Raw genomic sequence first — 24,392 nt, 5'->3', positions numbered from 1 at the left:
CAGCACAGAACTAGATTATAGGATCTTGGTCACAATAACAAAAGTTGAACTGGTTTTCAGATTTCTCGTCATATTTGCTTTCCTCTTGTTTGTCAGACACTTGACTTATCAGTATTTGTCAGTTGTCAAATATGCCTCTGGGGTTAAATTCCTGTCTTTCACCTAAACAATTGTTTTGTTCTCTCCCTCTCTGTACTGCACTTCTCTGTTTCTCCTCGACCTCTCCAGATCCCTCCCTCAGGCCTGGTAGTTTGTCTCTCTGCCCTGTGATTCTTCTTAGAGGTTGTGACCAGCTACTGCAAATGCAACACGCTCTGTTTTCAAATGCTCTCAGACAGGAGAGAGGCCAGATCTTCACCAACACAGACAAAACATTTTCTGATTTCCATCAATGTTATGTTTGAATACATCATTCCACATTTAGTGCAAGTTGAGCAAAATCATACAAGACTATTGCATTTGACATAAAGGGCAACTATTGCTGCTGTTTCCACTTAACAGTCACTGGAAGGGGAAGAAAACATAAATGTAATTCTATGTAAAGAATGAAACGACAGAGCAGCCATTTTGCTAATGCAAAATAAGTCTACATGGTACGGGTGACTCCGCTCTTTCAGTAAGTCCACACTTTCCTTAGTAAAATTATGTTTGAGGAGTGGGTCTTGTCCACAAGAGTGTATGGCATTGACAAACTGTTAACAGAGAAGGAGAAACCGCTGTGAAGCGGTCAAGTCCTTGCTGAAGCGTAAACAAGAGACTGAAGATTGCAGATACGTTTTCAAATGTTGTTTTCCACGTGAGTACCCACACAGTTGCAAAATTCCAGGAACTTATATTCAATTCCTTGGTTTTCCCTAAATCCTGGTCGGAGGATTCCAGGAATCTGGAAAACCAGGGAATTTATTGAAAGTTCCTAGAATTTTGCAACCACACAGACACAGGTCCTGCATGCCTGTCATACATCCTTATAAATGCCAGAGATTAGTCTTCATTCCTGTGCAACAGAGAAATCCCTGTCGTGGTGCGGTCTCCTGAGAAAGACAGTTGCAGTTGAGAACGCCACCCTTCGTTTTTGGTAAATACCAGCACTGCCTCTTGAGTACCTAGACTGGCGGTCAACAAGCGCCAAGTAATTGAACATTGCAAATCATAAGGGCCATAGTTGTTGTGACATCATTTACTGTATCTGTCATTATGGCAAAGGAGGAAGAAAGCACCTTCAACATTAGCTCTGATAGTTACTACTCAGTCAGTTAACATTTTTTTGAACATGTTCTTGCACACCTCAGCACATAGAGGGAGGGCTATGTTCCATACCAAAAACATGTCCCTTTCCAAATACCCTTGATAATAATCAATAAAGTAATCAGTCTCTTTGGGGTCGTCCTGCAATCGTAACAAGTTCCACCCAGAGTCTAGGGAACAGTGAGTGTGTCCATGTTGTGAGCAAGTTATTCCTGGGGTCACCCCTGAATCCTCCCCCCTCTCCTTACTGGAGCTGGGAGACCTTTAGGGGTGTGGCGCTGCTGAAGTCCAGGAAGAAGGGTCCTTCCTGTTTGGGCAGGAAGGTGGTGGGGATGACATTGTAGATGCCAGCAGGGACATGGTCTGCCTCCATGTAGCAGAAACCACACCTACAGAGAGAGGGGGGGGAGGGGGTCACTATGGCTGTGTCTCAATAGTCTCAAATAGCACCCTTTCTAATCTCCATTCCTTCATAACATGTTACAATGCAGTCCACCACCATTTCTGGACATTTTCTGTTTCATAACCCACTAAAAATGCATGCAATGTGTTCAATAGCAGAGCAGATTATCTAAATAATTTATAGAGATTATCTGATATTAAATACAAATTTAACCTGCTTTAACCTCATCCACAGGATAATCTAAAATCATGGTCTAAATGTGAGGAAAATGTTATGAATATCTTTACTTACAATTATTCCTGAAAAATAATTTCAGACGCACACAGCTGTTGTCATAAAATCTAACTCAAAAGGCATTCCTTTACGCAAGTGTGCAGTAAGTAAGGCTAATTTCAGTACACCCTCAATCTTTGAACCAGGCTAACTCAATCAGCATAGACATCCCAGAGGTCAGATACGAGGTTCTCAGATGTGACCTGTGGGGAATGTATAGAATGTTCCCTCAGTGTTGTGACTGTAGCCACCACATTTAGGCAGCATGTCATCAGGTCATCGGCTTTGGAGAATCATGTGTCCCCAATATATGTTCCAACACTGAACTTTAACCTGTGCATCACATTTTATGATGGATGCATTCAAGTGGTCACCCCGCCTGTTTAAGTAAAAAGCTGAGGGACGGGCCTGGAGAAATGTAACCACTTTCAAATTCATAGACGGAAAGGGGATACCTAGTCAGTTGAGCCATGAATGCAAGGACTGATCATAGATATCAAAATGATCGTTTCAACCATGTTGAGGCTATATAGTGTTTGTTTACATTTATGTTTACCAACATTGGAGTTAAACAAGCTCAGAGTTTCACAGTAGGAAAATGACACTCATACCCGGGTTGAAAATGGCCGATTTGGACACTGATAAGCGCCTACATTGGAACGCAGTAGCTGTACAGTAACATGCTATACATGAGGTCAGAGCTTAGGGTCTCCGCTTCACAGCTCTGTATGGGTTTTGACTGAGCCGTTTGGAACTTGAGCCCCGGCGCGCAACAAGATATTTGCCCCCATTCTATCCGCTAATTGGGCAAAACATTTTGTTGTCGGAGTGAGGAAAATGCTGTAAATTAAGAGGACTTGATGTATTTTGAAAGATGAAATGTTGAGGATTATAATAAATAATCGCTGATGTCATACAAGCCAAACACCCTTGAGCCCAAATGTGCACTTCTCACGCATGTAATATACAGTGTCAACGTTTATGATCACTATGTTTAATGTACAAGATGACATGGCGTTACACCTTGGGATGTCCTGAACAGAATGAGCCTGTTTGTTGTATTGGGATTTTTTGGGCGGGCTGCAGACCCGGGCTGAATTGGCTTGTGAAAGCCTATTGTAAAATCAGATTTTATCATTTAATAATGCCCACCTGACCCAGATTGGGATTTATAATGGATCGTTTTTGGATTGCGTATACAGTTATTTTGTGATGGCGGGGATGCAGGGCTGTGTTCCAAACAAAACACCTACCAGTGCGCTTGCTCGGCACAGCTTGGAGAGCTCAAAAAAAGCACCTTGTAGTTGAAGACTCGTCTTTTAGTCATAAAAGTGTATTGAAGTTACTTAGGAGAGGTGCGTAGACACTTGGAGACACCAGTTTGACCTCTCACTCAAACCCTTCATTTTTTTGTCTTATGTTGGACCTACCCCAAATCCATTAATATTGTTATGTTAATGAATGAGTATTTTCAGATTTCATTATCAACAAATGCGGTAAAATTACAGTAAATGTAAAATGAACATCAAATCAACAGTATAATGTTTGAATTCAGTCGTGTCAGGTGAACTGTTAGATCCTCACCTTTAGTCTAATAATCTCCAAACTGTTCCATTTTAATTGCTACCATTGCTATGCATATGCTTTCCATATCTCTTCTGTAATAAATATTCCTATTTAGCCCCATCTATATAGGCCAATTCCCACGAGTGTAAAGGGTTAACATTCGGATTGATTCTGAACTCATCTGGAACTCAACACTGTCCCTGAACACCTCTATATGCTGATAGACAAACACACTATCTCCTGTGAATCCTGGGTGAGTACCTGTAGTCTCCACTGTTCTTCTTCGGGTGGCCTGCAGGTCCTGGCTCTACTACAGTGGACACGGTCACCATCTCAAAGCCCACACTGTACTGCCTAGAGGGTGAGACCGAGACATGATAACAATAACACAAGCAACCAGAACCTGCGCTGCCTACAGAGGGAGAGAGGCAGAACCACATAACAACTACGCAGCACGTCAGATTCTTGGTAGGCCAGTACAATACAGCACCAACGCATTAAAAGAGAGAGATAAGAGAAAGAGAGAGAGAGTATTTAGTTAGCAGTGCTAATGACTGCAGACTGGAGGGAGAGAGCAAGTCATCTCGTTTTAATTAGGAGCACCAGATGAACTATTAAAGATGACCCCTACAGGATGACGTAAGGGAGTGTATTAACACTGGAAACTGACTGTTAGTCTGTCTGGTCACATTTACACCTGGCAATCGTATTCTGTGACGGCTCAAATTTTCTGGACGTGTCATGACAAAGTCTCATTGGAGTCAGACTGTCAGACACAATGCAGACCATGCATATTATTTACATTTTGCATTGCAGTCATTCTGTAGTCACCTCGGATTAGAGAAGGTTTGACGGACAGGATGAACACTCAAGTATTAAAAGTGCTGTGTTACAAGAGGACATTCATTTCAATGGAACCCATTTTATAGCCATCAATTGTGATTAAGCCGTAAAGTGTCCCCACTGGGTGTAGTGCCCCTGCAGGCCTCAGTGAGTCATACCTGGAGCCTCGTAGCTCTATGAGCATGGGTCCTGGGCGCTCCAGGTTAAACTGGTAGATTGGGTTGTGCTTGTACGAGTCCTTGTAGTTCCCACAGCCCCCCGCACTCGGCCCCTTCCACTGGCCATTGATCTGCACAGGGAGAGAGAGGGGGCTTTCACAATGTAAGATGGTGATTTTGTTATCATGCCAATAGAGAATGTGAACAAAGAGACAAGTGGAAGTAAATGTTACCCGTTTGGTATGAGTGAAGGGCGTTGGGATCTTGGAGAAGGAGAACTTGCATCCAGAGTAGACCTGTTGGAGGGAAACGTCTATTACTCTGGTGGAACTGAATGAGCAGGGATGTGATCAGCACAACATAGAAACATCAGGAAGAAACTCCAGGAAGAATACTGGCCAGCTCTTATTCAGATGGAAGAAATCATGTTCAATCTGTACCTCACGAGTATGAGACTGAACGTCAATTCACTAATTCTCCAGATGATTTTTAAGGGAGTGAGAGTGCAGTAATTGATTCACAGCCAGTTTGCTGCTTGCTAAGTCAAGGCTAGAGATATTCCTCTGGCGATTGGCTTTTCTCTTTCATTCTCAGAAAGACACACATTCAACTACTCTCAGGGTTTCTTCTCTTCTACGGAGGCCAAACATGTTGTTTTTGTGAGACTTCAGATAACAGCTCCTCAAAGACTTCATCTCGGTTGGTAAGGGGAGTTTATGAAATATAAATGACCAAAAAAAGGTTGGGGTCACATACTCACACACAAAGCCTTTTACTCATTCATATACAAACCAACAAAGTCTCACTCTCTCCATCTCTTTCACACACAGCAATTCATTGCAGAAAACTCACACGCTCTCTTTCAACTGATTTCCCAGTTCTGCAAGTGGGTTCTGATACAGAACTGTTTCTAATGAAATAATTAGCACACCTCATTTAAGACTCAAACTGCATGGATATGAACACACACACTCAGACTGCAGGACAAAGGAGGCTGCTTCATGTATAATTCTACATTCTGAAACAACTCAGATCTAGTTTAATATTCCTTGTGTGTACAGTATATGTACACTACCGTTCAGAAGTTTGGGGTCACTTAGAAATGTCCTTGTTTTTGAAAGTCAAGCTACATTTTTTTGTCCATTAAAATAACATCAAATTGATCAGAAATACAGTGTAGACACTGTTAATGTTGTAAATGATTATTGTAGCTGGAAACGGCAGATTTATGGAATATCTACATAGGCCCATTATCAGCAACCATCACTCCTGTGTTCCAGTGGCACGTTGTGTTAGCTAATCCAAGTTTATCATTTTAAAAAGCTAATTGATCATTAGAAAACCCTTTCGCAATTATGTTAGCACAGCTGAAAACTGTTGTGCTCATTAAAGAAGCATTAAACTGGCCTTCTTTAGACTAGTTGAGTATCAGCATTTGTGGGTTCGATTACAGGCTAAAAATGTCCAGAAACAAATAACTTCTTCTGAAACACATCAGTCTATTCTTGTTCTAAGAAATGAAGGCTATTCCATGCAAGAAATTGCCAAGAAACTGAAGATCTCGTGTCGTGGAAATTTCCTGTATTACTAAGTGAAAGGAGAGTTTACAAACCACACACCAGTCAGAGTTATACATAAACTTCATAGTTTAATTAAATGAGCTTCACCATAGCCCTGTGACTCTCAGATCAATTCAGTGTCTATAAATGAATTCTGAGTGTCAACATAATGGCAACTGAGATATTTTATAGCAAAGATCCACCCCTCTCAACTCACAATGATGAACCACAGATAATAGGAACTTCACAAAGGGCCTTTTACTTGAAAGAGGAGTATCCCATAACCAGATAGCATTAGCTATACATTATTGTTCAGATTGTAATCTTGTTCCTGGTACTTCTTAGTACCAAAACATTACCTCATCCAATGGCATAAATCAATTGTCAATTCTAGACACCCCCATCTCAAATACACGCACGTGACTGGCACACAGACATTGTGGAGCCCTTCACATGGTTTAACAGATACATTGGAAGACACTGTTCAATTCTGACTTCTCCCTTTCTGATATTCTGCATATTACCAGACAGATAAAAGACAAGCCTGACCTCTCCCCTCTCTGGGCCCCAAGTGACTTTTCCCTGGAGAAGAAAGAGGAAAATGCAGCTGCCATCTACATTATCCAAAAGAAGACATTCTAATGACAAATATCTCACATAAGCATTATTATGTAAATAAAACATCTTATTTATCAATGTTACCTAACTAATTCTGATTCTGCTACGACACTCGTACAACGCTGTGTACTACTCCCTTCACAGAACAGCGCAAACTGGCTCTAGCCAGAATAGAAAGAGGAGTGGGAGGCCCCGGTGCACAACTGAGCAAGAGCACAAGTAAATTAGAGTGTCTAGCTTGGGAAACAGACGCCTCACAAGTCCTCAACTGGCAGCTTCATTAAATAATACCCGCAAAACACCATTCTCAATGTCAACAGTGATGAGATGACTCTGGGATGCTGGCCTTTTGAACTGTAGTGTATGTACACTTGACACTCATTAAGTGGAACAAGACTCTTCTCTCTCTTCTCCTCTTTCCTTCATCTCATGTGCCCTCACTCCATCTTCCCCCACTCCCTCTTGTTCTTCACCCCCGCCATCCCACTCTCTTTTCTCACGCTCTATTGTGAGATGCTTGAGGCATGCTATATGGTCACTTCTGCACCGCAGTACAACAGGATCGCAGTGTTTACCTGACAGCGACAGATCTGACACTCAGGAGATGTATCTGACACAATATGTGTGTGTGTGTGTCTCACCCTCAGGGTGTAGTTGATGGTGTTCTGCTTCTCGTACTGTGACACCACCAGTGTGAATGTGTGTGTTCCAGCGCTGGTTAGTCTCATCTTGGTCAGGTAGTGGGGGCTGTTGATCCTGATCCCATCTATGTAGGGGGGAGGGTCCGCTGAGGAGGAACATACGAGACAGTCAGAGGAAACACACACACACACACACACACACAATTCCATGAGAAACTCACCAGGGTAGTAAACTTTCTTTCCCTCCGTCTTGTAAACCACCAAGGTGATGAACTCCTTGTTTTGTGCAAAGTCATCCTGTACATCAAAAGGACAAAAACAGAGCGATTATTGTTTCTATGGGAAAAAAATGAGACGACATTGTCTGATACTGTGTGGTGGTGAACAGCCAGACAGACGGTGTGCACCTTGTCAGTGATGTGTCTGGTCAGCAGCACCCAGACAGCAGTGCCCCCTGCAGGACAGGTCACCTCCAGCCGGTACTGAGGGTTGTTGGCCAGGCTGTAGGCATCCTTCACAGGGCCCTGCCTCCCATCCCAGCTACTGCAGGGACACACACACACACACAACCAGAAATATACTTCACATATCAAAACACGTGTATTTTTTTTTATACACACACAGTGCATTTGGAAAGTATTCAGACCCCTTGACTTTTTCACATTTTGTTAAGTTATTATTATTCTAAAATGTAATAAATAAAGACATCCTCAGTCTATAGTCTACACAATAGCCCATAATGACAAAGCAAAAACAGGTTTTTGGAACGCTTGGCAAAAAAAATGAAATACCTTGTTTACATAAGTGTTTAGACCCTTTGCTGTGAGACTCGAAATTGAGCTCAGGTACATCCTGTTTCCATTGATCATCCTTGAGTGGCCTCCATCACTCTTAAATGGAAGGAGTTTGGAAACACCAAGATTCTTCCTAGGACCCGCCACCCGATCAAACGGAGCAATCGGGGGAGAAGGGCCTTGGTCAGGGAGGTGACCAAGAAGCTCCAGAGTTCCTTCTGTGAAGATGTGAGAACCTTCCAGAAGGACAACCATCTCAGCAGCACTCCACCAAGGCCTTTATGGTACAGTGGCCAGACGGAAGCCACTTCTCAGTAACAGGCACATTGACATCCCGCTTGGAGTTTGCTAAAAGGCACCTAAAGTATTCTCAGTCCATGAGAAACAAGATTCTCTGGTCTGATGAAACCAAGACTGAACTCTTTGGCCTGAATGCCAAGCGTCACGCCTAGAGGAAACCTGACACCATCCTTACGGTGAAGCATGGTGGCTTCGGGACTGGTCTATGAATGTCCTTGAGTGGCCCAGCCAGAGCCCGAACCTGATCGAACATCTCTGAAGAGACCTGAAAATAGCTGTGCAGCAACACTCCCCATCCAACCTGACGGAGCTTGAGAGGATCTGCAGAGAAGAATGGGAGAAACTCCCCAAATACAGGTGTGCCAAGCTTGTAGTGTCATACCCAAGAAGACTCGAGGCTGTAATCGCTGCCAAAGGTGCTTTAACAAAGTACTGAGTAAAGGGTCTGAATTACTTAATGCAAATGTGATTTCTGGTTTTTATTTGTATTAAATTTGCAAAAAATTCTAAAAACTTGTTTATGCTTTGTCTTTATGGGGTATTGTGTGTAGATTGATGAGGGGGAAAAATGATTTAATCACGTAACAAAACGTAACAAAATGTGGAAAAAGTTAAGTTTGTCTGAATACTTTCCGAACGCACTGTATCGTACTTGGTTATAGGTATAGCAGACCCTTGTGGGAGATATGAGAGGGCTGTTGTTGACTGACCTGTGGATACAGGAAGACTCTCTAAACAGGGCGGGGCTCCAGCTCAGGTAGATGACATCATAGTACTGGCACAGGTCCTCAAACGTGATCCAGAACACGCCGTTATCAAACTTCTGTGCGGTCTTGGGGTCAAAGTTGAGGTATTTGAGAAGTTCTGGGGTCCAATTTTTCTCATCCCGTTCACTGAAGCGGCCTTTCCACCTCAGGTGGCTCCACGGGTTCTTCAGCTGTAGGAATCGCTTCCCCTGAGAGCCAGATCAAATGGCACAGAAGCTTAGCATGCAGGCAGAACACCATTAACGATGCGCAAAGTTACAAAGTTATAGTTTTGTCTTATCTTGATTATTGTCCAGTCGTGTGGTCGAGTGCTGCAAGGAAAGACCGAGTTAAACTGTAGCTGGCCCAGAACAGAGCAGTCTTGCTCTTCCTTATATTCAGAGGGCTGATATAAATACTATGCATGCCAGTCTCTCACGGCACAATGCCTCTCCCCTATTTGACCTAGATAGTTTGTGTGTATGTATTGATATGTAGGCTACGTGTGCCTTTAAAAAAATATATGTAGTTCTGTCCTTGAGCTGATCTTGTCTATTAATGTTCTGTATTATGTTGTTTCATGTTTTGTGTGGAACCCAGGAAGAGTAGCTGCTGCTTTTGCAACAGCTGATGGGGATCCTAATAAAATACCAAAGACATAAATGGAATTGACCAGATACAAATAAAACACAGCATGCTATACTATGAGTGGTTATGCTAACCAAGCTACTGTAACAACTGAGTGGTTATGCTAACCAAGCTACTGTAACAACTGAGTGGTTATGCTAACCAAGCTACTGTAACAACCATGAGTGGTTATGCTAACAAGCTACTGTAACAACTGAGTGGTTATGCTAACCAAGCTACTGTAACAACTGAGTGGTTATGCTAACCAAGCTACTGTAACAACCATGAGTGGTTATGCTAACAAGCTACTGTAACAACCATGAGTGGTTATGCTTAACACCAACACTTACTTTGTGCTCACGGATATCCAGGACAGCATAGGCATGCGTTGGCACAAGGCCCCACCTCTCGCCCTCCTCCTCTGTCATCACCCCTGTTGCTGTGGTGATTAGGACGTCTCCCCGGTGAAACCTGTCATCAGAGGAGGGGATGTGAGAGTAGTAGGTCAGCTATCTTGGCTAGGAGACAAAACTTTGTGGTATTGATAACCATGTCTATTACCATCTGGCAGCAAAGGTAATCATGAAAAATCAATACCTGACTGGAGGATGGAATAGTGGCATTACTCGGTGTGTGTGTGTGTATCTTTTTGCAAATGTAATATGATTTGTGGATTCAAATAAAGTATTTAAACTGTGTAAGACTCTTAGTTCTATAGCTCTTAGTGTGAATTCTACAGAGCATATGGACTATGTAGGCCCTTAAGTGTGTGCATGGGTGAATTAATGAGTGTGTGTTTGTGTCTGCGTGTCTCACCTCTGGTAGAGCATGCGGAAGGTGTCGTCCTTGATGAATGACTGATTGTCTGAATGCATGGCGATTCGCTCTGGGATCCAGCCAGTGAGTGCGTGCAGATCGATGTTCTACAATACAATAAGACAGAAAGAATTGAGATCACACTTTAGAGAACAACAATAACAAGGTGGGGAACAGAACCAACTGTCCAATCACGTACGGTGGATGAAATGTGGAATTTAGCACACGGTGTGAATGAGGGAACTCGTTAGCTCTGAAACATTCGCTATTGGACAGAGCAAAGTACAGGGGATAGTACTAGTACTTTTCACAGGGGGAACTCCCTCACCGAGTTGGAGCCGGGGAAGTCGTAACCTCCCATGACCTTCATGTAGGCCTTCTCTATGAGGGAGACCCACAGCTCGTTCCTGTTGCTGGAGTAGGAACACAGCAGCTCTCCATTCTGACCACATGGCAGGAAGTCGTCTATAATGACCTGCAGGGAACAGGAAGGGGAACACTTACAACAATACAACCCATTGGTAGACACTGTCAGCGACATGGCAGCTTTACAGTGACAGTCTAGTCATTTAGAGAGGGAGGTTTGCTAGCTTATCTCACAATGACATTGAGCACCAGTGGACCCAGTTCCCAGGTTTTGCAGTGTGTTACCTTCCTGGGCACACCGTTGATGTGAAGCTTCACCATGTACTTCCCACAGGGGTTATACTCTGGCTCCCCGCGCCGGTTCTGGGGGTAGATGATGCTAGTGATGAGCTTCTTGTTGTAGCGTCGCTCATAGGCAGCGCTGATGGCTAACGACGCCACGAACGAGCAGTCAGACACCACTGTCTAACGGGAGAGAGTAGGTGATCAACAATAAGAGCATGAGACTAACATCCGACCACCAGGATGAGAGGTAAATCTGTCAGTTTTATCCGTCACATTGAGAGGTATTCAGTTTAGAGCAGATTGTCCATAAAGTAGGTAGGTTTTATCAGTCAAAACATACGTACAAGTGGCGCCATCTGATGATGAGTCAATTCCAATACACCTTAAATAATTCTGTATTTTACAGGGAGCATTTGGGAACATTTTGGTCTTGATTATTGATAGTGAATATTGACGGCTGTGTGTGTGGCCGGACCTGTTTGATGCTGAAGCTGGATACAGATAAGATCATGGTGGGGTTATTGCAGATCTCGTCAGGGCGAACCCAGCGGGAGAAGATGGTTTTCTGCTTGGGAGACAGGGCCAGCTTGCCTAGTTTGTCCCTGGAAATCATCCACAGAGAATAAAAAGTCTGATGTTTATCACAAATTAAAAATGAATGCAATCAAGTGGCACTCCAGATAGTATCTGCTTTCTGGTTGCAGGTAGAAATGTATTACGTGTGTATTCTACAATCCGCACACCCACTTACTAAGGAACAAGAATATCCTGACTTACGAGAATGGAACAGGAAAGGCAAATCTCTCCTTCAGGTCCACACTCATGAAGGGGACGAAGGGTATGCCGTTGATCTTGGACGTGCTCCTATGTGGAAAAGTGGAGAGGAGAATCAGGAGAAATGTAACGTGTGTACCTTAGCCAGCAGATGAAAATGTAGATGCGAGTCAAACCTGAACCTTTACCAAACAAAGGTGTGTTATTGTCTAACCTTTAGAAAAACAAGTCACACACTGGCATTATGCTCCTAGGGAAATGGGGATGATTATGGAACCACAGATCATTGCTTCTTGGGAGCCTAAACTCAATGTGTTGACCATGTTCTATGATTCTCCAGAGTCCAGATATATCCCAGCCTGCTCACCTGAGCACCTCGATCTCTTCTGAGGTGTAGCGCTGACCCTGAGGCTCGCTGGACTGGACCGGCCTAACTGGCTGGGGGCGGTCCTGGAGAGAGAAGTCAGGCCCCAGGGGGAAGAACTGTCTGACGGGACAAGGCCCCCCACTGGGTTTGGCCCCTGAGGGCCCCGGCCTGTCCTGTGGCGACTGGGCTAAGGGACTGGCGGACTGGGACTCCTTCAGCCCCTCCGCCCTGGAGAGAAACAAAGGGGTCGGTTGGTTGGTCGGTCGGTCGGGTTGGTGTTCCTTGATCAACAGTGCATTCGGAAAGTATACAGACCCCTTGACTTTTTCCAGATTTTGTTACAGCCTTATTCTCAGAATAATAAATAAAAAATCCTTATCTACTCACAATACCCCATAATGACAAAGCAAAAACAGGTTCAGAAATTTTGCAAAAAAAAAGAAAAAACTGAAATATCACATTTACATAAGTATTCAGACCCTTTACTCAGTACTTTGTTAAAGCACCTTTGGCAGCAATCACAGCCTCGAGTCTTCTTGGGTATGACGCTACAAGCATGGCACATCTGTATTTGGGGAGTTTCTCCCATTCTTCTCTGTAGATCCTCTCAAGCTCTGTCAGGTTGGATGGGGGGTGTCCCTGCACAGCTATTTTCAGGTCTCTCCAGAGATGTTCGATCAAGGTTCAAGTCCAGTCTCTGGCTGGGCCAGTCAAGGACATTCAAAGATTTGTCCTGAATCCACTCCTGTGTTGTCTTGGCTGTGTGCTTAGGGTCATTGTCTTGTTGGAAGGTGAACCGTTGCCCCAGTCTGAAGTCATGAGCGCTCTGGAGCAGGTTTTCATCAAGGATCTCTCTGTACTTTGATCCGTTAATCTTTCCCTCAATCCTGACTTGTCTCCCAGTCCCTGCCACTGAAAAACATCCCCACGGCATGATGCTGCCACCACCATGCTTCCCCGTAGGTGCCTTTTAGCAAATTCCAAGCTGGCTGTCATGTGCCATTTACTGAGGAGTGGCTTCTGTCTGGCCATTCTACCATAAAGGCATGGTTGGTGGAGTGCTACAGAGATGGATGTTCTTCTGGAAGGTTCTCCCATCTGTCAGAGTGACCATCGGTTTCTCGTTCACCTCCCTGACCAAAGCCCTTCTCCCCGATTTCTCAGTTTGGCCAGGCGGCGAGCTCTAGGAAGAGTCTTGGGGGTTCCAAACATCTTCCATTTAAGAACGATGGAGGCCAATGTGTTCTTGGGGACCTTCAATGCTGCAGAAATGTTTTGTTACTCTTCCCCAGATCTGTGCCTCGACACAATCCTGTCTCGGAGCTCTATGGAGAATTCCTTCGATCTCATGGCTTGGTTTTTGCTCTGACATGCACTTGCAACTGCGGGACCTTATATGGACAGGTGTGTGCCTTTCCAAATCATGTCCAATCAATTTAATTTACCACAGGTGGACTCCAATCAAGTTGTAGAAACATCTCAAGGATGCACCTGAGTTCAATTTCAAGTCTTACAGCAAAGGGACTGAATAGTTATGTAAATAAGGTATTTCTGGTTTTTATTTATAATACATTTTGAAAAATCGCTTTGTCATTATGGGGTATTGTGAGTAGATTGATGACAATTTGTATTTATTTAATCCATTTAAAAATAAGGCTGTAACGTAACAAAATGTGGAAAAAGTAAAGGGGTCTGAATACTTTCCGAATGCACTGTATACAACACTAGAAATGTAGAAATATTACACTATAGAGAGGAGGGTAGAGTGACCTCCTTACCTATCGAGGGCCTGACGAGCCAGCTGCTTCAATTTGCCCTGCAGCCCCTGGTCTGTCGTATCATGAGACTGTGAGAAAAGAAAATGGGAGAAAAGGAGTGAGGGGAGAGTTACATTTGACACCTGCCACACAGTATGTACCCTAGAGTCTAGGTCAAGGGGGATGTCAGTACATACAATGAAGACTAGTAGGTTCATGGCCTAATCCAAATAAACTGTTCTTATACTCATTCCTGACTATACCTCCATTGGACCTGGTGATGACCCAGGAATTAACATCCTGTATAATGTTTGATACAGTGGTCTGAATAGCAGAGTACAGGTCATTTTGTTGTTGTTGATTTGCTCAATACAAGAGCATCGGTGGTGAAAGTTGCCCATGTAGTCACACAGCTGGTCTAAAAGAAGCCTGGGCCTTTCCTGAGCAGTCCCTACCGTCTGGATGCAGAGTTCCACGGCCTGTGTGTAGAGCTCGATGGCCTCGCCCCCATTGCCCTTCTCATCCTCCTCAAAGGCCTGGGTGACCAAGAAGTGGGCCCGCTCCAGATCCACCTGCTGCTTGCTCTTCAGAGGGTCGCTACTTTGAGCTTGAACTGCATGGGGTAGGACACAATGGAACATTAAAAATATATATTTTCAAATACACTGGATAGGTGCAGTGAAATGTTGTTTTACAGCCATAGTAGTACTGTGCCCCTGGAGCAAATAAGGATTAAGTGCATTGCTCAAGGGCACAGACCAATTTTTCACCTTGCCAGATGCGAGTCAAACCTCAACCTTTCGGTTGCTGGACATTTACATAAGTATTCAGACCCTTTACTCAGTACATTGTCTTAGCACCTTTGGCAGCGATTACAGCCTCAAGTCTTCTTGAGACACCTGTATTTGGGGAGTTTCTCCCATTCTTCTCTGCAGATCCTCTCAAGCTCTTGTCAGGTTGGATGGGGAGCGTCGCTGCACAGCTATTCCCAGGTCTCTCCAGAGATGGCTCCACCTGGGCCACTCAAGGACATTCAGAGACTTGCCCCGAAGCCACTCCTGCGTCCAGCTCTAGGAAGAGTGTTGGTGGCTACAAACTTCTTCCATTTAAGAATGATGGAGGCCACTGTGTTCTTGGGGACCTTCAATGCTGCAGAAATGTTTTAGTACCCTTCCCCAGATCTGTGCTTTGACACAATCCTGTCTGGTTTTTGCTCTGACATGCACTGTCAACTGTGGGACCTTATACAGGTGCCTTTCCAAATCATGTCCAATCATTGTAATTTATCACAGGTGGACTCCAAGCTGTAGAAACATCTCAAGGACACACCTGAGCTCAATTTCAAGTCTCATTGCAAAGGGACTGAATACTTTGGTAAATAAGCTATTTCTGTTGTTTTTTCAAATAAATTTGCAAACATTTCTAAAAACCTGTTTTTGCTTTGTCACTATGGGGTATTGTGTGTAGATTGCTGATCACAATTTTAATGTAATTAATTTTAGAAGGCTGTACTGTAACAAAATGTGGAAAAAGACAAGGGATCTGAATACTTTCCGAATGCACTGTAGGCTACTCACTGCTATGCTTTATGAATATGGGTCCACTCATTCTGGATGGAGTATGAGAGTGAATGAAGTTGGATCAGAAGTGGTTATTGAGGATCACCACTTTCCCTAAACTGTTGAGTTGGACTCACCAGCATTGTGCAGGGCCTGAACCCGGTCCAGGTACTCATTGACTTTATCCTGGATGCCCTCCAGTTTAGACCCTGCCATGCCGGCGTAGATCAGGGCTTGTGCCGCCTCCTAATATCACATACAACACCAACATTATTGCTTTCAAAATGACAAATTTATTTTTATGTAGCAAAATACAAGCGTGTCTTAACCATGGGTCAAGTACCTCTAAGATAGTAACTAACCCTATATTATTTGAGTTTCTGGATATCCCTTAAAGGCTGAATACATACCGTTTGTTACACAGGTGTAAACACTGGAATGCCACTTCTAAAGGCTAAAACAGTACAAGTGCATCAGTGATCAAGTCGTCTATTCCACAATGGTGACGATAAGATGCAGGTGAAAGTAAAAGCCAATGTGGAGTGCGGCAAATTATTCCACAACATCCATTTCAGAGTCCTTCTCGTTACCTTATAATAGAAGACCGCTTCGTTGTATTTTCCATTCTGGTCGCAGATGACAGCAGTTTTAGCAAATTTAACTGCATCGTGCTCCAGTGCCGTGCAATCCATTTTGTTCTAACGTTTTTTCATACGCCTTCATACAGTCTGGAAAATATGACTGTCCCTGTCATTCGTAACCAACTTTAACTAGCTAGCGGCGTTAGCTAGCAAGCCGAACTTGATAGAACGTCAGACAGCTAAATCAAAGCAATGAGTTACAGTTCCAAAATTTGGGTTTTTAAAATAAGATTATCAAATTAATGAAATAGAAACAACCGCCTTGACAATATCCGTAAAACATTATGATATACAGCTAGCAAGTAGACGAGCTACTTTCTGCTCGATAACAACAACAAAAGTCATTTCCATGATTTAGCTTCCGGGTAGCTCCAACGATGACGAGAGCTTTTACCCTCCAATCCAGTTGGTGGCAGTATTGCGCCATTGATTGATGTAAATCTCCAGTCCACATTGAAGAGTATTCATGATCGAAACATAACACAGTTCAACTCGACGTGCAACACATGTTCATCGTGAGTTTTACGCACATTGGCGTTGTTAACTAATGTTTTGTCTGTGTCCCTCGTGAGATGGCGGTGTGTGGATTTGAAATATGACACTTAATTAAATAGTTTCAGTCGAAGTTCAATTTCCTCCATGTGTGTGAAACGCATAGACTTGCATTTCCTACTCAATCAAACTGTGTGCATGCTTGCTTTGTTGTTCCTTCAGTCAACACTTTAATGTCCTAATTTATCAGTCTTTTGTGAAAAGATGTCGTTTTGACAGATTTTGACACAACCTAATCTGTTATTTTTCGGTCTGGTGAAAGACTTCAGGATGAAACAAGAATATCAGGACCTTATTCTGCAGGAGTGTGGTGCAAAGGCTCTGCGTGTTGGTGACACAATCCAGACGCTGTGGAGCGGCTATGGTCAGATTGTGAGGGTCCATTTAGATGGCTGTGACCGCCCCTCTGTCGTTGTCAAACATGTAATGTTCCCAAAGGAGGCCGAGCACACTGGAGGCTGGAACACAGACCTGTCTCACATGCGCAAGGTGAGGTCCTACCAAGTGGAGACGCACTGGTACCAGAACTACTCCACCAATGATGGCTGTCGAATGCCAGCCTGCCTGGCTGCTTGTTCATACGGGGACGAAAAGCTGATCGTTCTGGAGGACCTGGATGTGGTGGGCTTCGACCAGAGAAGAACCAGCGTTAGGGATGCAGAGATGAGGGCCTGCCTCAGCTGGCTGGCCCACTTCCATGGCCTCTTCCTGGGGGTGGTGCCAGAGGGGCTGTGGCCCGTAGGTACCTATTGGCACCTGGAAACACGCCCTGACGAGCTGAATACCATGGATGACGCCCAGCTCAAAGCAGCTGCCGGGGAGATTGACAGGATCCTCAATGAATGCAGCTTCAAGACAATCGTTCACGGAGATGCCAAACTAGCCAACTTCTGCTTCTCTGGGAGTGGGCAGGGTGTGGCGGCAGTGGACTTTCAGTACGTGGGCGGAGGCTGTGGGATGAAGGATGTTGTCTACCTTCTGGAGGAAATAGAGGAGAAACAGCTTGAAAAGAGGGTTCCCAGCCTGCTGGACTACTACTTCACAGAACTGAGGGCATCAGTGACCAAGCAGGTGGACTTTGCTGCCCTGGAGAAAGAGTGGCGGGAGATGTTTGCCTTTGCCTGGACAGACTTCCATCGCTTTCTCCTGGGATGGATGCCAGGACACCGGAAGATCAACAGATACACTAAGCAGCTGACTAAAGAGGTGCTGAGGAAACTGAAACGGTGACTAAAGCCTCTGCCATTTAGGCTCATCAATCACCTGCTGATTGGACTGGATTGTATTGAGGGATGTAGATCAGAAAAACTGATTTGATGTGTGTGTTGTTGGGAGGAGAGCAGAATATTGATTTATTAGGCAGACTTTGAGCCCAATTATTGGTATACAATCAAACAATGCACTGAAAAAAGTTTTCCTTACAAGCTAGAATGTTTTAAAATACATTTAAACTTACTTTAGCAGTTGTCTGTGCGGCTGGTTCTTCAGCTGCTTGAAATTTGAGACATTCACTGAAAGTTTTTACCCGACTATTTAGAGCACAGGTACTGAAGTATACATTTCTATCACCCATATGCACAAAACCATGTAAACACCCGTTAGTATGCATCACGTGTATGTACTTTAATCGGTTTAATAATACTTTACTGTGGATAAGTACAACAACAAGAAATGTCCAGTTGACGGACCAACACCACGGACAATCGGCAGTTCAAATATAATTTTATTCAACATTTGACAGACAAGGGACATTTAGTTTTTTCTCTATGTAAGTGTGTATGGCATTGCCTACACAATTTAAGGAATTGCCACGTTTCGTGACTAAGCTGCAATTTGATATCTGCAGATAAACTTAATAAAGCACTTTTAATTCCCACCTTGCAGTGTTTTGGTTCTGCATAGCTTGTAAGAATGAGAACTTTTAACCATAATTTACCACAAAGAATGACACATTCCCTATGCTTTCTCTATGGGGACAAGTTAACGAAAACAGACAACCAAAATGTAGTACCAGAGTGCATCAAGTGTGAAGTGTATTTCTCTTTCCTATCTGCACGGATGTAAAATAGGTGCTGGATAGTTGAAGGCACCTCCCTGATAGCGACCCACAATAGTACTTTCACCTATTTGGAATTTTCATATCAGTGCAGATGAGATGGAGTCAGATCCAGCCAAAATAACTGTAGTTAGCGACATATTGTAATCAGCTGTTGCACACGAGATCCCCTAAAAACACCCCACTTCGATACAGCTATGACCAAAAGTGATTTTCCCAAACCCTTTTCCTAACCTTAACCTAATTCTCCTAACCTAGTAATTTTAGAAAAAGGGTTAGGATTCGTGAAAATGCTCTCCTAACCTGCATCGAAGTGGCATGTTTTTAGGGAGTTCCCAAATGTATCCCACTGCAGAAGAGTTTTGACATATATCACACCCCCTTTGGATCAGCTGTTGTATAGAGCATAATAGTAATGGCGTCTTTTTATAGGCACTACCTCCGGCATGGCTCGTTGGCCAAAGCCTATGGGGAAATTAGATATACACTGCTCAAAAAAATAAAGGGAACACTTAAACAACACAATGTAACTCCAAGTCAATCACACTTCTGTGAAATCAAACTGTCCACTTAGGATGCAACACTGATTGACAATACATTTCACATGCTGTTCTCCAAATGGAATAGACAACAGGTGGGAATTATAGGCAATTAGCAAGACACCCCCAATAAAGGAGTGGTTCTGCAGGTGGTGACCACAGACCACTTCTCAGTTCCTATGCTTCCTGGCTGATGTTTTGGTCACTTTTGAATGCTGGCGGTGCTTTCACTCTAGTGGTAGCATGAGACGGAGTCTACAACTCACACAAGTGGCTCAGGTAGTGCAGCTCATCCAGGATGACACATCAATGCGAGCTGTGGCAAGAAGGTTTGCTGTGTCTGTCAGCGTAGTGTCCAGAGCAAGGAGGCGCTACCAGGAGACAGGCCAGTACATCAGGAGACGTGGAGGAGGCCATAGGAGGGCAACAACCCAGCAACAGGACCGCTACCTCCGCCTTTGTGCAAGGAGGAACATGAGGAGCACTGCCAGAGCCCTGCAAAATGACCTCCAGCAGGCCACAAATGTGCATGTGTCTGCTCAAACGGTCAGAAACAGACTGGTATGAGGGCCCGACGTCCACAGGTGGGGGTTGTGCTTTCAGCCCAACACTGTGCAGGACGTTTGGCATTTGCCAGAGAACACCAAGATTGGCAAATTCGCCACTGGCGCCCTGAGCTCTTCACAGATGAAAGCAGGTTCACGCTGAGCACATGTGACAGAGTCTGGAGACGCTGTGGAAAATGTTCTGCTGCCTGCAACATCCTCCAGCATGACCGGTTTGGCGGTGGGTCAGTCATGGTATGGGGTGGCATTTCTTTGGGGGGCCGCACAGCCCTCCATGTGCTCGCCAGAGGTAGCCTGACTGCCATTAGGTACCGAGATGAGCTCCTCAGACCCCTTGTGAGACCATATGCTGGTGCAGTTGGCCCTAGGTTCCTCCTAATGCAAGACAATGCTAGACCTCATGTGGCTGGAGTGTGTCAGCAGTTCCTGCAAGAGGAAGGTATTGATGCTATGGACTGGCCCGCCCGTTCCCCAGACCTGATTTCCATTGATAGTTTTTGTGTGATGTTGTTGTCAGCACATTCAACTATGTAAAGAAAAAAATATTTAATAAGAATATTTCATTCATTCAGATCTAGGATGTGTTATTTTAGTGTTCCCTTTATTTTTTTGAGCAGCGTATATATATATATATATATATTTAGATAAACAGTGAAAAAGTCTGCCGTAAACACAGGCTTCGATTTTACACATTTTATTCTATGAGATCATGTTCATTAGCTAACGTCACTTTTTGAACTTTGAAGCATTCAATGTAATCACAACAAGCACAAAAGGCATTCATTAAGGTCATGTTAACTGACTATCTCAGAACAAAAACGTATAAGATCTCCTTAGTCTGTGTTAACCTATATTCGAGTGACCACTAACAATGAAAATACATGTTCTCAAAGATGGAAGGCAGGTGGGAGGAGGCGAGATCAGGTGGGACCATTCTAGCCAATGAGAGCCATAGAGACAGAGAACTCTTTTGTATCTGACTTTAAAGTACCCCAGGTTGAGTCTTCATACCCATAAAACCTAGCGGTCAAACAAGGAAATGGTTCCAATCGCTTTTCGACCATTCATTTTCCCCCATAGGGGTTTTAGAAAATAATAACGGCCGTGTTTCATGTAGGTTTATCCTGGAGTGACATTTTGATAACCATGTAAATCTCTCAAGTCTAGGACAAGGTGGCTTTTATCAATATATTAGAATTTAAACACTAATGTGGCCATCATAAAGAACTAAATGCCACAATGATCTGAACGAGACTGCCGAACAGTGGCAAAAGTAAGAATCTCTGGATTAACTATCTAATGTTAGCTACATTTAGTAATGAATAAATGTCTTCACAATTGACACTTCTGTGAGCTGTCTTGTGCAAGTTTTAAATTGACACAATACCTGTTAGCAAAGATGTCAGCTAGAGATGACGTGCAGCCTCTTGCAGGGATTTTTAGTCTTGCATGATGTCTAATTAGCATTTTAGAATGAGTAAATAGAGCCGAATATATTGATAAATCACCTTGCATGATATCAAAACGTCCGACCAGGTTAAGCCTACACAAGTGTTTCTAAAATTCCTTATGGGAAAAATGAATGGTGGAAAAACGATTACCATTACCCTGTTAGACCACTAGGGTATTATGACACCTCAAATGTGGGGCTCTATAGCGTCTGACTGCATGGGCAGCGCCATTGTGACCATCTCCATTTTAAAGTAGTAAATTTGTATTCATGTGTGGATGAATCCCACCCAGTTGACTACTTTAAAATGGTGGTAGTCCTCAATGGAAATGTCCATGCTAAAATGGGTTATATCCATGATGAGTTCGCTCTGACAGGCACAACTTCAAAGTTGCTGAAATGCCATGTGCTTCCACTTATCAGTGCATTTGAAACAACCTAGCCATTATGAAACTTCTACTCGATCAAAATATATTATAGAATTACACTTACTTTACTTCTATGCTCTTTTAGAGTTAAGGTACTCACAGTTTTGTAATATCTTTGTTATTTTTATTAAAACACCACACAAGATTGAAGCTAGACGAGTGGTAGAGATATGACTAATATACAGTTCTTTCTGGTTCCTCTATGGAACCACTTGAAATGAGGTGTCAATAACTGGGGTTGAAAAACCACATTACACAACCAGGCTACAGAAGCTGAAGGATGTTCATCCATTCCTTGCATTTACACTCCTACCCCAGTACTGAAGACGCTCTGGGTGAAGACTCGCCTAGGTACAGATCTAGGATCAGCTTCCCCTCCCCCAATCCTTCCTTCATACTGTATGCAGAGACATAGAAATGGTATCCATGAATGAGTTTCTCTGACTAGGGAAGTAAACAATAGGCTTAATTGCCAAAATATCACTAACCATTAGTGGGGAAAATGCTAAACTGACCCGAGATCAGCATCTAGGGGCAATTTCTCCCTACTCCACTGCAGCCCAACAGATTATGCTTAAACAGGGTTATTCCAATCCATTGGTAGGCCGAAAAGTTATTACACTGGTCTTTAAGAGTCATATTGATTTAAAATCAGTCATCCTGCGGTGCCCCTTTCAGACTGGACCTCTGACTCTTCTTCTCCTTCTGGCCCATCATACGGTAAAGCTTCTTCTTTGCCTCCTTCTGCCTCTTGAGCTTGTCCTCCACTGCCGCAAGAAGTCCTTGTGCTTAGTGTGCTGCGCCATGTGCGCTTTCTTGCTCTTGTAGTTGTGCACCGTGCTCAGCACGTTGAGCAGCGCCGCCACCTGGTGGACAAGAGAGGGCACATGCTCAGATTTCAAATGCAGTGTCATTCGTGTGTGTGCGCGTCAGGGGCAGTCATTGAAGCCACAAATGTTGTTGAGGCTGATCGCGGTACTGCAGGCATTGTTGGCAGAAATCTTCTTACTGTAAAAAATCCAATTCTAAGACAATCATGGTACCAATAATTACATTAATACACCAGTTGTATGTCCTTGAAACTATTTTAAAATCTCACAAGAAATTAGTTGCTAATGGCAGCCTGCAGTACCTGGGTCGTCCTTTAACTGGAGTTACTCAATGAGGGAGCAGCACTGTAACTTAACTGACTTAAATTTGGCTTCAATGTGCTATGAAGTCTTCACATAGGAATGAATGGCATCCCGTGATCAATGGCTTTGTCCATTCATATATACCGTTATTGGTGTGTGTGCGTGCCCACCACATATTATGAGGTGGCGACAGTGTGTAGGTTTTTGTTACAGCCCAGCTTTTACACAGATTTAGATCATCTAGAATACCATTTGTTGAATCAAATGTGTTAGTGCTGGGCTAGAACAAAAGTCTGCACCTCGGCCAGTCCGGTTTCTGATAAAATAAGGTGGTGATTTATGTTTTTCGCTTTCAGAGCATATTAGTACATCAGAGATAAAGAGAATGAGTAAATCTGACAAACATCCCAGAATTCAATGGGAATTTCATTATCGTTTCCGTAAGGAGACCCTTACCTTCCTCTCGTGGGGCTCCCGTATGACAGCAGGCCTCTGGAGGTCCTTAGGCGTTTTACCCTTGGGCTGGTCCTGTTTGGGCTTGCTCTTGAAGGGCAATGCCTTCTGCAGCTCCCGGGGGATGTGCAGCTTGTTGAAGTGGCGCTGCGCTCGCACCACCGGCTGCCAAGAGGGGAGAAAGGGTCATGGGTTAGGTCAGAGGTTCAGAATCCAATCAGACCAATAGTCTGGCTTCAGCAGATACCTTTTCATACTACAGACGCTGTGAGACATTGGAGCTGAGGACGGATGTCAAATGGTGCCAGAGAAGATGGAGCGTAAACGCCACCAACAGCACAGGTGGTGAAATTAGATTTAGACAAACTTTACTGTCCACGCAGTGTGGAAAGTTGCCTTTGGTTTCACATATGTCAAACATACATTAAATCCTGGGCGCTAGTTAAAGAGATATGTTTATTCTAATGGGCGAGCGAGAAATAAACTTGTAATATTGGTCACCATGGATGTCACAGTGACATGCCTTGGGATGCACGACAACAAGCCTGTGCCGAATGACCAGTGATGACCGGTGTTGTATCGAGGTGCCTCCCACTGGGCAGTTGTATCACAGTGTTGCTGATGTTAGCGAACGTAGCCAAATGTTTTGCTACAATTTTTTTTAATTCCAAGTAGGATAGCAGCCTTTATGAGAAATAACTATATTGGTAACCACCAGGATGTCACCGCGTGATAGTGGGGAGAGCACGCATGGCAAGCAGGTGTTTCACAACACCGGGACAGTGTCCTTCGCCCCCGCCTGCCGAGCACAGCTTTCCCACAGATCCTTTAACCCTATGGCGAGGGAAGTAGTCAGCTAGCTAGCGTAGCCAATATA

The 24,392-nt window shown here is 43.9% G+C and overlaps 3 protein-coding genes across 3 annotated transcripts in view; 1 reads left to right on the top strand and 2 right to left on the bottom strand.

Annotated features, from left to right (window-relative positions):
* Positions 1–374: 374 nt before the first annotated feature.
* LOC139364781 (calpain-7-like) lies at positions 375–16,694 on the bottom strand. The gene is made up of 19 exons (XM_071101847.1): positions 16,288–16,694; positions 15,835–15,943; positions 14,594–14,751; positions 14,160–14,227; positions 12,382–12,609; positions 12,018–12,104; positions 11,716–11,842; positions 11,241–11,420; positions 10,918–11,064; positions 10,590–10,696; positions 10,124–10,244; positions 9,111–9,355; positions 7,714–7,849; positions 7,528–7,603; positions 7,307–7,452; positions 4,722–4,784; positions 4,489–4,619; positions 3,749–3,841; positions 375–1,634 (listed from the first exon to the last, which is right to left on the bottom strand). The coding sequence occupies exons 1-19, from the start codon at positions 16,387–16,389 to the stop codon at positions 1,490–1,492; spliced, it is 2,469 nt and encodes an 822-aa protein (XP_070957948.1). The 5' UTR covers positions 16,390–16,694; the 3' UTR covers positions 375–1,489.
* A 68-nt stretch (positions 16,695–16,762) lies between these two features.
* On the top strand, positions 16,763–18,766 carry LOC139380496 (protein kinase-like domain containing). The gene is made up of 2 exons (XM_071123201.1): positions 16,763–16,853; positions 17,153–18,766. Exon 2 carries the CDS (start codon positions 17,161–17,163, stop codon positions 18,118–18,120), a length of 960 nt encoding a protein of 319 aa, XP_070979302.1. The 5' UTR covers positions 16,763–16,853; positions 17,153–17,160; the 3' UTR covers positions 18,121–18,766.
* A 3,542-nt stretch (positions 18,767–22,308) lies between these two features.
* Positions 22,309–24,392, bottom strand: part of LOC139380489 (ribosome biogenesis protein BMS1 homolog) — a 30,335-nt gene continuing 28,251 nt past the window's right edge. Inside the window, 3 exon segments of the mRNA XM_071123189.1 lie at positions 22,309–22,696; positions 22,699–22,795; positions 23,519–23,680. Coding sequence (XP_070979290.1) covers positions 22,581–22,696; positions 22,699–22,795; positions 23,519–23,680 — 375 coding nt within the window. The 3' untranslated portion in view covers positions 22,309–22,580.

The sequence above is a fragment of the Oncorhynchus clarkii genome, chromosome 2 (genome assembly GCF_045791955.1).
Source record: "Oncorhynchus clarkii lewisi isolate Uvic-CL-2024 chromosome 2, UVic_Ocla_1.0, whole genome shotgun sequence".
Taxonomy (NCBI): Eukaryota; Metazoa; Chordata; class Actinopteri; order Salmoniformes; family Salmonidae; genus Oncorhynchus; species Oncorhynchus clarkii.
Note: the sequence above shows the minus strand (reverse complement) of the source record. Positions and strands in the feature narration are given on the sequence as shown.